Source organism: Macrotis lagotis, chromosome 3, assembly GCF_037893015.1.
Source record: "Macrotis lagotis isolate mMagLag1 chromosome 3, bilby.v1.9.chrom.fasta, whole genome shotgun sequence".
Lineage (NCBI taxonomy): Eukaryota > Metazoa > Chordata > Mammalia > Peramelemorphia > Peramelidae > Macrotis > Macrotis lagotis.
This window is the reverse complement of record NC_133660.1, coordinates 276,533,029-276,547,262: the sequence shown is the minus strand read 5'-3', so window position 1 is coordinate 276,547,262 and position 14,234 is coordinate 276,533,029. Positions and strand designations below refer to the sequence as shown.

Here is a 14,234-nt window from a genome sequence, read left to right as displayed (position 1 = left end):
ATTCAAAACCTTACCAAAAAATGATTGGTAGAAACTACTATTTTATCTAATTAGAAAACAAATGAAATATTTATATAATTTTAAAAAATAATAATTTAATACCACTCTTATGTCCCACCCTGAATTTTCTCTTCTCCAGTCTCCATATTCCATCTTCCTTCAGTCAGCCAAATTATCAACATTCCAGTTGCACCAAGCTCTCATTGTTGGCATTTTCTTAAATCTTCCTCTGACTCTACCTACTCACCCAGTTACTCCTGGTTCTACCCGTTACAGTCAAGCAGGACCAGGTAGCCGTTGGGAAGGCTCATGGGAAAGTCTATATTTGCTACATAAACTGATCAGAGGACCAAAAATTTAGGGACAGAAGGGGCCTGAAAGGCCATCATGTCCAAGAAAGTGAGGCATGATGAGCTGGTTTGACATGCCCAAAGTTCCCTAGCTAGCAAGAATGTGAGGTGGGATTCCATTCCAGGATATCCTCAACCCAAATCTAGTATTCTATCCTCTATACCAAAGGAGTTAAAACACCATCTGCAGAAATAATCCCTCAGTTCTCCAAGTGCTGCCCAAACCAGATGAAAGTGTAATTGGGCAACTCTGCAGTAGAGCATAGATAATGGTGATCTGGGGTTTTCTGACTCTGACTCTGCCTCTGTTGGCAGAGGTCTTTCTGTGTGGGTAGTGACCCCTTCACATTCTAATTGAGTTTGGCTTCCTTACCTGAGTACATCTGCCAGGACTGTGCCAATGGACTCTGCAGAGTGGCCAGAGCCCTATTAATGAGGTATTCCCACAGTTCTGGATGCATGGGATGGCTGGGAAATGGACAACTCATGGAACCCCTCTCCTATTTAAATGAGTTTCTTCTTCTCCCTTCTTCTTTTGCCAGAGCTGTCCTGGAAGAAGATCCCTTAAGTCGTATGAAGCAAGTTGTGCGATGGTATCTGTCTGGCTTCTACAAGAAACCAAAGGTAAAAAGAACCGCATGATTCATGATCAGGACAATCCAGTTACAACCAAGACCCTCAATACCACTACAATTTTCTCCCCCCATCTTCCCACCAACCCAACTCCAAAACTAGACCCCAGTACACAGGAGGATCCTCCCATGGACGAGAGAGATAGGCTATCTCCCTTAGAGTATATTAAACTAGGAGGTGACATGTTTTCCTCATTTCCTGATGTGGTGACCCATTAGCAGAAAGCCTTAAACCCCTCAAGGGGCCCTGGGGACTACAGAGGAGGGCATCCGGAATTCTCCCCTTCCCACTGGGGAAAACTTTGAATTGAACTTTGACCCCTTCCACCTCTTAGTCCACTCACGCAAAGATCAATGTAGAGCTAACAGCCAAAATACCGTTGTCCCATGTGATTGTCAAGTCTTGTGGGTCATCTGTTCCCTTCCGGAGAAGGGAGAAGATGAGAGCCACAGCCCCCCCTTCCAGCTTCAACTCTGATTTTAGCATCTTTTGCCTTCATCCAAAATAAGGGAGTGGATCAAAAGCAGTTAGGTGAATCTGTCCAGCTTACAGCCAACAAGTGAAGCTGGCAATGGGGGCTCATGGAGCACCCTGAGTTCGAGCCTGCTGGGGGGGGGGTGGGCTCTAGCTCCAACTGCACTCTCTGAAACAAAGCTTCCTTTTCCTCTAATAGGGAATTAAGAAGCCTTACAATCCCATCCTTGGAGAGACTTTTCGCTGCTGCTGGTACCACCCACAGACCAACAGCCATACCTTCTACATTGCTGAACAGGCAAGTCCCTCCTAACCTTGCCCCTAAACACCCCAGTCTTCAAGTGGCTTGACCCTGAAGCCGGCTTCAGGGCTGTCCTGCGGGTGACCCTCAAAGCCCAGCTGAAGGAAGAATGGCTTCCCAACAAGATTTTCTTGTCTGGGCCTTGTCTGGGCAAGCAGAGCCTTCCTTTCTCTCTTCAGGGAGTCTGTCCGCACACAGAACTGTCTGACAAATCTCTCTGGCCATGAGACAGAGTTTAGGCCACAGACCCATTGAAAATGAGATTTATTTTCCTGAGGGAGATTGGCCTCTAATTCTATTCCGTGAATGGGTGCCAAGAGCCAACCCCTCTACTTCTGTCTGTCTTTTGGTGCTAAGAGGAAGCAGAGAATCTCTGCCCAGGGACAGTGCCCCCCAAGGTTTGCCAGACCTGAAGTGTGGGGTCCAGCCCTTGGATTTCTCACTGTCTGCTTTGAAAATAGGGACCAATCGAAGACACTCTTCTCCCTGGCTGTGACTATGTTTTTCTCTCCCCTCCCCATAACCCTTGCCAGTCTAGGCCTTGTGGCTGAGATAGCTGCCCAGGGTTAAGCTGAGAGAATGTTCAGGAGAACTTGATAGCCCAGGCTATGGGGAAAATTGCCAGTAGGAAGAGAGGATTCCCCAAGCCTAGCCCAATCAGGGAGGGAGCTGAGAGAATTTCAGCCAGCACAACCTTCTTGCCCTCCCAGACTGCCCTGGGCCCTCCTCTCTGGAAGCAGAAATTTGTAGGAACACTCTACCCTTGTGTGCTTCTGGAAGGGCCTCCCAGGGTCATTGATGTTTTGTAAAAGATGACCTGAAAGGGAGAATAGTTAAAGGACTCCCACTTTGCTCCCATTCATTGAACACCTACTATGTGAAAGGCAGTTAGTAGTACCAAGGTCCAAAGATATTCTTCAACTGTATCTGTCCAGCTTACAGCTAGTGGAGGAGTGATGACAAGAGGAATGCAAGGGAGACCAGGCAGAGGCTTCTAGAGACCTTGGAGGCCACCATGTTACCTGGGAAGGAGAAAATCTTTCCCAAGCCTTCCAGAGAAGGAATGAAGGCAGAGCTTCAGAATGTGGCCCTGACTTGGAATGACCTAAAAGCAGACTTGACCCCAAGCTCCCAGATCAGGTGGAGCCCTGGGTCTGAGCCCAGCCAGGCCCCCAAGGTTCAAAAAGACTTTCACCCCAATTTCTGTTCTACCTCACAGGTCTCCCATCATCCCCCTGTGTCTGCTTTCCATGTAAGCAATAGGAAGGATGGCTTCTGCATCACTGGGAGCATCCTGGCCAAGTCCAAATTCTATGGTAAGGCCAGGGCAGGGGAGGGGGAGAATTTACCCAGTCAACCATCCATCTCTCAATATTACTTGCTTTTGTCAATCACCATACTGGGAAGACCAATCCCCTTCATCATTTAAATCATGGGTCCAGACTTTAATTATTGTTCTCCATAATAATAATTTTGCATTTACTTTTCTGTGCACATGGTTAATTCTCCGCAATAGATGGCAAGCTCATTGAGGCCGGGGACTCTCGTTTGCCGTTTTGTTGGGAACTCACCAACCATTAAAGTCCCATGCCCTGATAGAGCATTCACTGGATCAGAAATGTGGAATGTCTGCCATGTACAGTGGGGAAGGAGGGGATCAGGAGAAGAAGAATTAATATTAAGGGAACCCGGTAGTAAACATGGTCTCCATTTGCCCCCTTCTCCACCTCCCTGTCTTTCCTCTATAGAAATGCTTCCCACCCTCATCTCTCACTCCCCACCAGCCTGCCTTCCCCCTCTCCCCAGGAGGAATCCCTCCCTTTTAATAAACAGGTATAGTCATGAAAAACAAATCAAGTGCTGGGTCATGTCTTGGGAGGCAGGTCTGAGCCTTTCCTCCATCTCTCCTCTCCTAGCACCATGGGACATTGAATCAGTGCTTGTAATTGAGCTGAGACGTAGCTGCTGCCCATTGCTCATGGGGTCAGTGAGGGTTCCCCCCTCTCTACCCCACCCCACCACCATCCCCTATTCCGTTGTGCATTCATTCTTTTTAAGAGGGATTGTATTTGATTCACCCCAACCCTCAAGGAGTGTGCTCAGTGAGCAGGGTCTAGCTATGGAATCTCACACAGTTTAACAGCTGGAAGATCATCTAATCCACGTCCCCATTGTGCAGAAGGGAAAACTGAAGTTCAGATGTGGAAAGGGAATGGCCCATGTCCACAGATCTGAGCCCAGGTCCTCTGTCCCCAAACACCACTGTGGAGGGAACAGGACCAAAAATGATACAAAATTAAATAACACCATGAGATAAATCCTATTAAACAGAAAATCAAGTCCTAGTTAAAAAGTATTTTGAGGTTACAGATTACATTCCTTACCACCTGGGAGTGGGGGGCAGAACTGGCCATGGTACTGACATCTTTTTGGCCGAGCTGCCCAAGGTTACCTCATCAGCACATGGGAGAACAAGGATCCGAACCTAGGCTCCCTGACTCTCGGTCCCAATAAATGCTGGGTATTGGTGTTCTTCCTCCCCTTTCCTATATTCTTTGAGACACTTTCATGAGGGGCAGCTAGGTGGCCCAGTGGATAGAGCCCTGGAGTGAGGAGGACCTGAGTTCAAATTTGAGATCAGAAACAGGATACTTAGCTGTGTGACTTTGGGCAAGTCACTTAACACCCCCAATGCCTTGCAAAAAAAAAAAAAAGATAATTTCTTATACTTCCCCCCCAAAAAAAAGACAAAAATTGTCCAAATTTGCTGATTGTTTATTTTAAAAATCCTTTGAGAATCAACAAAGACAATTTCCATTGCTTGTGCTGAAGCAACAGAATCATAGAAGTCTTATAGAATGAAAGGAATTTTAGCCATCATTTCAGCCAACTGAGTCATGTCCCACGGACTGAAGGCTGGAAAGGGGAAAGACAAACCATCAGGGGGCATTGGGGGCCAGGGAACCTCAGAGATCATGACATCTAGCTTATATCTGAACAGATTTCCAGCACTTGCTGAGAGCCCCCGAGGAGGGAGACCCAGCACCCCCATTGCACTTTTTAATAAATCTGCCTCCCTATAACCTCCACCTGTAGCACCTGACTCTGCCCTCCAGGACCAAGCAGGAGAAAACTAAGCCCTCTCCCACGAATGTCTGAGATCATCTCCCAGGTCTCTGCTGCAGTCTTCTTTCTGCCAAATTACCCTCAGTTCTTCAGCTGATTGTGACAATAGTGTGATGACTCGGTCACCTCCCCGGGAGCTGCGTGCCTGCCCTTCAAGCCCCATTGACCTCCTGGGGTGGGTTCCCCCATGCACTGTTCGCCATCCTTTGTCTGCCTCTGTAGAATCATCCGAACCCTTGGGGGGTTGTTCCCAGCTCCTTCCTTAGATGGCTGCTGCCTGTGAAGTTACAGCCAACACGTAGTGCTAACCCCCCTACTACTTGTTACTCTTAATGGATGGCGCTCAGTGGAGATTTCCAGGCGGTTTGTGTCTCCTGTTTCCCTTTTCATTCAAGATGCTTATGATTCGATTTGCAAGACTTCAGGAAAATCAGTTTGGGAAAGTTCTAGCAGGTCAGGGCAGGTTCCTACATGCTCTGGATACTTACACACACGTGTCTACATGTGTGTCCATACATGCATGCACTCAGGGAGTAAGGGACACAGACCAGAAATACAGGGACGAGACTTTGTAGCAGCCGTCCAGTCCAAGCTGAGGTTGGGTGGGAACTGTTTCTCCAGCACCCCCATCTACATTTGTGTTCTTGATGGACTCGTGAGTCCTGTGAGAGGCTAAAGGAAGGGGGTTTGTGCAGTCAGTGTAGATAGAGACTCAACCCTGAAGGGAATGGGGTAAGGAGGGCTGGGTCTCTTGTCCCGGAGGAGGGGGAAGGGGCGGTGTTTAAAGATTTCTCCTCCTGGGTTGTTTTATTGCAGCCACTGTCCCACTAGTAAGGGGCTATCACACTTAGCTCACTTGTGTCATTAGAGAAAGAGTCGATTTAGAGGAATTCCTTTTTTTTTTAAGATTTTATTTATTTTGTTTTACGATTTTTCCCCCAATCCAACTTCCCTCCCCCACCCCCCACAGAAGACAATTTGCCAGTCTTTCCATTGTTTCCATTGTTGTACACTGATCCAAATTGAGTGTGATGAGAGAAATCAGATCCTTAAGGAAGAAACATCAAGTATAAGAGATAGCGAGATCAGACAATAAGAAAGCAGTTTTAGAGGAATTTCTTGAAGGAGGTTGGGGGGACAGATTCTGGAAGGGGTCTAGCTGGCTGGTGACCTCATTGTCATCATCTTTCCTTGTGGCTCCAGGAAATTCCCTCTCAGCCTTACTCGATGGCAAAGCCACGCTGACATTTCTAAGTAGAGGGGAAGACTACATCATTACAATGCCCTACGCACACTGCAAAGGTAAGAGGTCACCCCATGGGCCGGGGAGGCCACACTAGAGCTGGGAGCCTCTGTCCACCGCCCAGCAGAATTGGGAGGAGGGAGGGCTCAGGCCAACAAGTGTCCACCAGGATGTGTTCAGGGCTTTGGGGCCCCTCTTAGAGGAGTCGAGCCGCCAAAGATGGTGGAATATGGAGCGTCCCATCACTAACAGTCTCCAAGCACAGTGTAGAGGACAAGGTCCCTTCTGTCCCCAAAAGTCCTGTCATTCTGAATCTGGGCCCAAAGCAAAGCAGGATTCTCCTGAACTGGAGGGATCAGAAAAGCCTCCAAGTAGAGGAGGCAGATTTCTACTGGATCTTCCAGGGCAGGATTAGGACTGGGGAAAACGGTGGGAGGGTCTTCACAGCAGAGGCCCCAGCCTGGGCAAAGGCAGGACCACTAGCCCAAGTAACCCAGCTAGAGCAGGGGCCCATAGCAGGGAGGAATAGGAGAAGAGGCCCTGAGATGCATGGGGATGGATTATGCCTAGGTCATTAGGCGGGGGTCCTGGGGCACCCGGGCCTTGATGAGGCCTTCATCCCCATCTTTAAGTGCCGGGCTTGGAGAGGCCACAGGAAGGGACTGTTGACTCTCAGGTCCTTAAGAATGAATGTGCAGCGGCATGTGTAATATGAACACATGTTAAGTATAAGTACACATGTATGGCCTCTGTTAGATTGCTTTCTGTTGGGAAGAGGGGAGGGAAGGGAAGGAGGAAGAAAAATGTAAAATTCAAAACCTTGCAAAAAAAATGATCGGTGAAAACTACTGTTGGATGTAGTTGGAAAAACAAATAAATAAAAACATTAAAAGAAGATTGTGCTGAGGCTGGAAGAGGGGCAGTTCATGAGTCTGTTCAAGGAGGGGTTCGGGGTCCTCTGTGGTGCTGTTTTCTCATCTCTGGTCTCAGTTATTCTGGTCTTTTCCATGACACTAAATTCTCTCCCGTGGGGAAAATGCATAATGGGAAGAGATGGGGCCACTTGGATGTGCCATATAGACAAGAGGCCCTTTGGCCGCTGCTAAGACTCCTACAAGGAACCCTGAAGACTGCACTAGAATAAACAAACACATTATCCATGGATTCCTGCAATATTCAAACACAGTTTCAGTTTAGCCCAATCCACCATAAATAGTCTTAATCAATCAACACAGGCATTTATTAAACACCTGCTGTATGCCCAAGTGCTGGGGATACCAGGACCAAAACGGTAGCAGTGCCTGACCTCAGGGGCTTCTACCTAATCATCCTTGTGATAGCCACAAGGCTATCCCTGGAGAACCCCACAAGACAGATGTAAATGTTCCTCAAGGCTCCACGGCCTCAAACCTTGCTGCCTTTCCCAGGTTCGAGGTGACCAGAGCGGTGAGACAGCCCTGGCCAGTCCTAAGCGCACATCCCTTATAACACGATTCAGTGGACCAGACAAGAGTTTCCAATCCAACGGCAAAAGCATTTCATTGGGGACATAGAAATAATGTAAATAGCAAGAGAAAATCGGATAGAAGAGTCAGTTTTGTCTACAAACACCGATGGGTGAGGGGTGTAGAGGGAGGAGGAGCCCTCCCTCACTTGAAGAGGGGAGTGGTTTGAGGGACGAGGAGCCCCCCACGAAGCCGCCTGCCTACATCCCAGCTTGTCCGGTGATTTCTCTTCAGGAATTTTATATGGCACCATGACGATGGAGCTGGGTGGCAAAGTGACCATCGAGTGTGAGAAGAACAACTACCAAGCAGAACTGGAGTTTAAGCTCAAGGTGAGAGCTCTCCCACATCCTCCGTGGGCCCCGGAGGATGCTGGGAACCCTCCCCCAGGGAAAGGCAGCCCACGGCCACTAGGGATGGAGTCCTTGTCCTAGCTCTCCTACCATGGTGCCTCTGGGCCAGTCCCTTCTTTAAGGAGTGGTCTAAAAGACCCTTCAGCTCAGAGCCTGGGATCCTTGGGCCACTTAGGAGACTCTGGGGAGACCACTGAGTGTCACCCAAAGAGGCTGACCCAGGAGAGGGATCTGAAGAAATGTTGATTTTATCTTAAATTGACCCTTCTTGGAATGGTGTACGGGGTCAGAGCCAGGAGGGACCTTGGAACAGAGGGCATCTCTGAGATGGGAGGGATATTAGAGAGCAGAAGGAAGCCCCCCAAGACCACTTAGTCCATTAGGACAGGGGGTAGCAATGAAGCTGACGAGGAGGAGGGCTGCTTGACCCAAGGGGACTACTGGTGAATTCTGCCCCCAGGGCTTAAGACCTTTGTGACCCTGGGGAAGGCCTCAGCGCCCCCGCACCCCCAGCCCTGTACAGTGAGGGCTGTTGCCTAAGGACCATGAGCTCCCTCGCTCCCACAATGCATCCTGATGGCAAATCCCTGGGCGGACACAGAGCCTGTCCGTACTCTGGCCCATTCTGTCTCTAGAGCCGTACATTAAAAGGCCTCCCTTGGGGGGAGGGATTACCCCCACACACACAAGCTCCTTGTCCCCCAAAAATCCCAGGCACAGTGTGATCCCTGCTGACATTCGGCTCTTGACTGGAGCGTTCTCCACTTCCTGAGAGCCTCACCCCCACCCTGGGCCCTTTTCTCCTGAGGCTGAGGAGGCAATGGCCAAGGCATCCCCTGCCTGGCTTCTGCCTTGTACTGATGCCCCCAGAGCCTTTTCCACCTGGGCTTGGAGAAGAGGTTGGCAGTTCTGATTGCCCCCATCTGATGGTGGAGGATATTAAGGCCCAGATAGGGAAGCTTAGTCCAGGGTCACACAGCACACGAGTGACCAAGCTGTGAGGACCCCCCCCAGGTCTCCCCACTTTTCTGTGAACTTCCTGAGAGTCCCCAGAATGGCAGCCTGGGGGAAAGGGGAGAGGCACCTTCCAGAGCTCTCCAAGCTTGGGCCCACCCTGCCCCTGACCTGAGGCTATGGTCATTCTTTCCCACACCCTAATCCCAAGGGTTCTGACTGGGCCCATCTGTTCCCTGCAGCCTTTCTTCGGAGGCAACTCCGGTCTTAACCAGATCTCTGGGAAGATTAAGTCTGGAGAGGACGTTCTAGCAAGCCTTGAAGGACACTGGGTAAGGAAGTCCCCCCTCCAATGACCGAGGCCCTGGACCTACAGGTAGAACCCACAGGAGACACTCGTTAATGTTGTGGGACTGTCCTGGGTGCCAGGCCCCACTGGGGGGCAAGGGGGCACATAACCTAAGCCACACAGAGACTGACATAGGCTGGGACCAGGGTGGGCTGCTTAGTGGAGGCGGCCTCAGCCAGGCCTTTGGGCTAGAAAGGAGGGAGGGAGGCCTTGAAGGCAGGGGGAACAGACTGAACAAAGGTGTGGAGGTGGGAATGAGAATGCACTGGACACCAGGCCTGGCCGGAGCAGAAAAATAAAACAGGTTGGGCATCTGCTGACCCCGATGGGCCATGAGACTGGCTCTGTATAGGATTGATCGCTCCTAGCGGGTCCCAGGGAACTCTGGGCAGCAGATCCCTAGAAGGCTAACTCAGCTTTTCTCCCCCACAACTCAGGGCTGGACAAATCCCTGTGGACAGACGCCTCCCGGTGGCCTCAGGAAGAAGGGGGGATGGGAGGGGCCCCAGCTGGCTGGAATGGGGCCATCTCAGCCTGGGGCCGAGGTGGGGAGGCCTTGAGGCTGAGCTGCCCCATCTCCCAGCATCTCCTTTGGTCTTCCTGGACAGGACAGGGAGGTGTACATCAATGATCCAAAGGGCAGCACCACCAACGTCTTCTGGAATCCCACAGCAGACATCCGGAGGCAGAGGCTCAAGCGCCACATTGTGCTGTTTGAGGAGCAGACAGAGCTGGAATCAGAGAGGTGAGTGCCCCCGGGGCGGGGGGCAGGGGGCTAAGACCCGCATCCCAGCTCTCAGAGGCTCCACCGTAGTCTCTCCATAGTCTCTGGTTGAGACGGGCAGGATCGTGGCCTGGAACATGTGAAGGCCTCCCACCTGTTGCCATTTTGAAAAAGAGGAAACTGAGGCCCACAGTGGGGGAGGACCTGGGCCAGGGCTTCTCGGGCCACTGGTGGCAGAGCGCCCTGTCCCTCACCCCTGCCATTCCTAGCCACGGGATGCTTTTCCCTTGAGGCAGATCTCCCCCAAGGAGGGAAGGAAGGCTGGAACTAGGGTCCTGAAGTTGTCCCAGACCAGGGGCTTTTAGTCTGGGAAATAGAGGATGGAGAGGAGATCAGTGTTGGTGGGGAGGGGGCTGAGGAAGGGCCGATGAGGTGGACATTTGCTTGTCCTCAGAGGGCAGAAGCAGGACCACTCACTGTGGACTGAGCGTCTGAGCTGTCCCCCAGGGCAGGGGCCTCCCCCTGAGTCAGGGAAGGCTCAGGACGAGGGTCCTCCGTGAGCGCCCCCCCCCCCAGGACGCAGCTGCGGAGAGGGGAGGCCTGGAAGAGATAGGAGACGTGCCCCAAGTCACCCCGCAGGTTCAGCAGAGGCTAGGCAGGGCCAGGGCCCTCTCAGCCCGCCCAGCCCCGGGTGCAAGAGGCTGAGGCCAACCCCATCCCCACAGACTCTGGCAACACGTGACCAGCGCCATCAACAAAGGTGATCAAGTGAAGGCGACCCAGGAGAAGTTCGTGCTGGAGGAAGAACAGAGGAGACAGGCCCGGGAGAGGCAGGAGGCCTTTCTAGACTGGAAGCCGCTGCTTTTCCTCCAAGACCTGAGCTCCCAGGAGTGGCATTACAAATACGAGGAGTGAGTGGGTGGACCTGGGATGGCCAGCCAAGGGCATGGGGGGTCTCTCAGACCCTGGTGGGCAGCTCTCCAGACAGTGACTGGGCCACACACCCATGTCCCTGATGGGTCAGACTCCGACTCTAAACACGGGGTCTACCAGGTGAGCAGGGTCACAGTGAGGCCACCAATGACTGAGGGCAGCCTGCCGGCCCTGGCGTGCCAGGCAAGCTCTGGATGGGGGACAGATGCCAAGGGGGGCTGCCCATGTTGCAGGGCACATGGAACAGCCTCCTGAGTCCCTTTCCCCTCCTTCAGCCTCAGGCCTTGGGACCCTTTAACAGACATCGCCCAGTTTGAGCAGGACGGCAGATTGCAGACGATGGGCCGGCGCACACCCCTGAGGCTGACCACTCGGAAACCAGCGGCCCGGCACAAGGTGAGCTGCTGCCAACCCGCCCTTGGCTGGTTCTGTCCAGAGCATTTCTGAAGCACCTTCTGTATGCTGAGCACCTCTCAGCAGGGCCCCCTTGGTGAGGCGGCGGTCAGGATAGTCGGGACAGGGGCCAGAACCAAGAGCTCCTTGGTGGGTCCCCACCGCCCACAGCAGGAGGCTCCAGTGAACTCTGGTCATAGCATCATAGATAATGGCCAGAGGGGCCCAGCCCTCCCAGGAGCCCTCCCGTCAAGACTTGAAATGCAGGACCCAGCTTCTCCCTGCTCTCCCTCTCTCTGGATCTCTTGACTGTCTCTCTTGGCTTTCTTTCTCCTTTTCTCTCCCTCTCTGTCTCTGAGTCTCTGTCTCTCCTCTTCTCTCCTTCCTCTCCCCATATACACATATCACACACACTCACTCAGAGGCACCCAAGCCAAATCTGACCCATCTGCCAGCCCACCCTGTGGCCAGCGGTCAAGGCTGAGTCATGAGAAAACCCCCCAAAAGAGGGACGCAATCCAGTGTCCTCAGGTAGCTTACACAGTGGCTGAGAGGGAAGAGAATAAACTTTCATTAAGCACCTACTGTGTGCACTTTGTACCTCTGCCCTCACTGGATCCTCACAATAACCCTGGAAAGTAGGAGCTGTGGCTATCCCTTGTACAGTTGGGGAAACTGAGGCAGACAGCAGGGAGGTAACTTGCCCAGAGTCCCCCAGCTAGTATCTAGTAAAGGTCTGAAGCCGAATTGGAGCTCACACCTCCTGGCTCCAGGTCCTGCCACCTCTGCCCGCCTCTGTGTCCTCAGTCTCACCTCACTTCCACTTTCATTCAGGGGATTCTGAGCCCAAGGGGGTGATGTCCAGGACCAAGCCCCAGCTCCCCATGTGAAAGGATGAAGGGTCATAAGGGACCTCAGAGACCATCTAGTGCTCCTACATCTTACAAATGAAGAAACTGAGGTCCAGAGAGATAAAATGAGGACATAAATGTGAAGCTGGCAGGATCTTAGCAGCTGTCATGCCCAGTCCCCTCATTTGATAGATGAAGAAATTGAGGCCTAGAGAGATCACAAAAGACAGAATTTGAACCCAGGTCCTGGGCCTCAGAACCATGGCTCTTTCCCCTGTGTCTTGTTGACTTTCCTCAAGGAAAGCTGAGAAGCAAACCACATACAAAATCCAACTTCGATGGGAGGCAGCATGTTTGGGGGACAGGAGGGGCTGTCCAGAGTGCCATCCTTCCTGCTTTATACCACCCCCAATCTGGGACCAGGAGGCCTCCCAGGCCCCACTCCTGGGACCCCCAGAGTTATAAGGTGTTCTCTGATCCTGATCATGCAGTGATTTGTTGGGTGCTTTACACCTCACCTCTCTCTTGATCCTCGGTGAGGTGGTTCTACCCAGTGGGGTGAGACCCTCTCCATTGCACGACTGCAATGTCTAAAGACAGGGCCACCATTCATGAAGGGAGGGCACTTTACTAAATCCACACATCCTAGACCCACTTGGGCACAAGATGGCGGGCTGCGCATCTTCCTTCGCTCCTGCCAGGCCATCAGTGCCCCTGTCTAGGCCCTTTCCATTGAGAATAATTAAATGGGCCAGAGCTCCCTGACTTTGCAGTGGTAGATGGCACCGCCATCCAAAATGACCGGTCATTCTAAGGTTCAAGAGCTCTGTCATTTGCAACACTTTTTCCCCAGTAAAGGCAAGGCAGCTCAGTGGATAGAGAGCTTGTCTTGAAGTCAGAAGACCTGGGTTCAAGTCTTCCTTATGGTGATACTATGGATTCCAGCCTGGCAGATGACTTGACCCTTCATTGCTCCCAGGCAACACCATAAGACCAGGCTGTAGAGGGAATGCTGACCTGCATTGGAAGAGAGACTTTCCTGCCCTGGGGTCCCCTCCACCAAAGAACTCACAACCAGTCCCTATCTGTAAGGGAGATGGACACAAGTATGATTATCTCCATTTTACAGATGGAGAAATTGAGACTCAGACATGGGGAAATGCCTTGCCCCAAGAAACACAGATGCCAAGTCCCAAAACTAGGAAAGAAACATAAGTAAAAAAGAGTCCTCAGAGACAGGAGAGTCTAGGAAGAGAAATAAGTATAAGGTTCCATAGCCTCCAGTACCTGCTGAACACACGAAAAGGTGAAACAATCTACCCTTGGAGGGCACCATGCACCCAGAGAAGTCCATATAAAGTCATTTCAGATGAAAAGGGAGAGCCCTTTTGATAAGATTTTCAGGAAACTTTAAGAAAATTGTAAGTTGGGGCGGCTAGGTGGCGTAGTGGATAAAGCACCGGCCTTGGAGTCAGGAGTACCTGGGTTCAAATCCGGCCTCAGACACTTAATAATGACCTAGCTGTGTGGCCTTGGGCAAGCCACTTAACCCCATTGCCTTGCCAAAACCTAAAAAAAAAATTGACTCAATGTGAGGGGACAGCATATAGAACAAAAAAACGTAAAAGGAAAAGTTATTGTAAGTTGTGAAATTCTCCTCAAATGGGTGCTTGGATGGTGGGGTAGAAACGAGCCACAGGAAGAGGGTTATGGGTGTGTCTAACCTGCCCTGTCCCCTCATCCTCAATCTCACTTCCCTTTTTTTTTTTTTTAAGTTTTTGCTAGGCAAATGGGGTTAAGTGGCTTGCCCAAGGCCACACAGCTAGCTCACTTCCCTTTCTTAACAAAACTTCTAGAAAAAGCTTTCCACACTCTGCCCCTGCCTCCTTCACTCTTACTCCTTGCCATCCAACCCCAACCACACTTCGATGTCTCTCCAAAGTTACCAGGGACCCAGTGGCCAAATCTGGTGACCTTTTCCCAGCCCTCACCTTCTTGACCTCTCTCTGCTTTGGACTTCGATGACTGACCCCTCCTTTTGGCTT

At 51.4% G+C, this 14,234-nt stretch overlaps 1 protein-coding gene across 6 annotated transcripts in view; it reads left to right on the top strand.

Annotated features, from left to right (window-relative positions):
• OSBPL5 (oxysterol binding protein like 5) overlaps window positions 1–14,234 on the top strand; it is a 134,426-nt gene that overhangs the window by 107,633 nt on the left and 12,559 nt on the right. For all 6 annotated transcript variants that reach the window (XM_074230827.1, XM_074230825.1, XM_074230829.1 and 3 more), the window contains exons 11-19: window positions 893–974; window positions 1,657–1,755; window positions 2,978–3,074; window positions 6,088–6,186; window positions 7,867–7,964; window positions 9,182–9,271; window positions 9,897–10,033; window positions 10,738–10,923; window positions 11,221–11,341. In XM_074230827.1, the coding sequence (XP_074086928.1) occupies window positions 893–974; window positions 1,657–1,755; window positions 2,978–3,074; window positions 6,088–6,186; window positions 7,867–7,964; window positions 9,182–9,271; window positions 9,897–10,033; window positions 10,738–10,923; window positions 11,221–11,341 (1,009 nt within the window). The remainder of the gene's footprint in view (window positions 1–892; window positions 975–1,656; window positions 1,756–2,977; window positions 3,075–6,087; window positions 6,187–7,866; window positions 7,965–9,181; window positions 9,272–9,896; window positions 10,034–10,737; window positions 10,924–11,220; window positions 11,342–14,234) is intronic.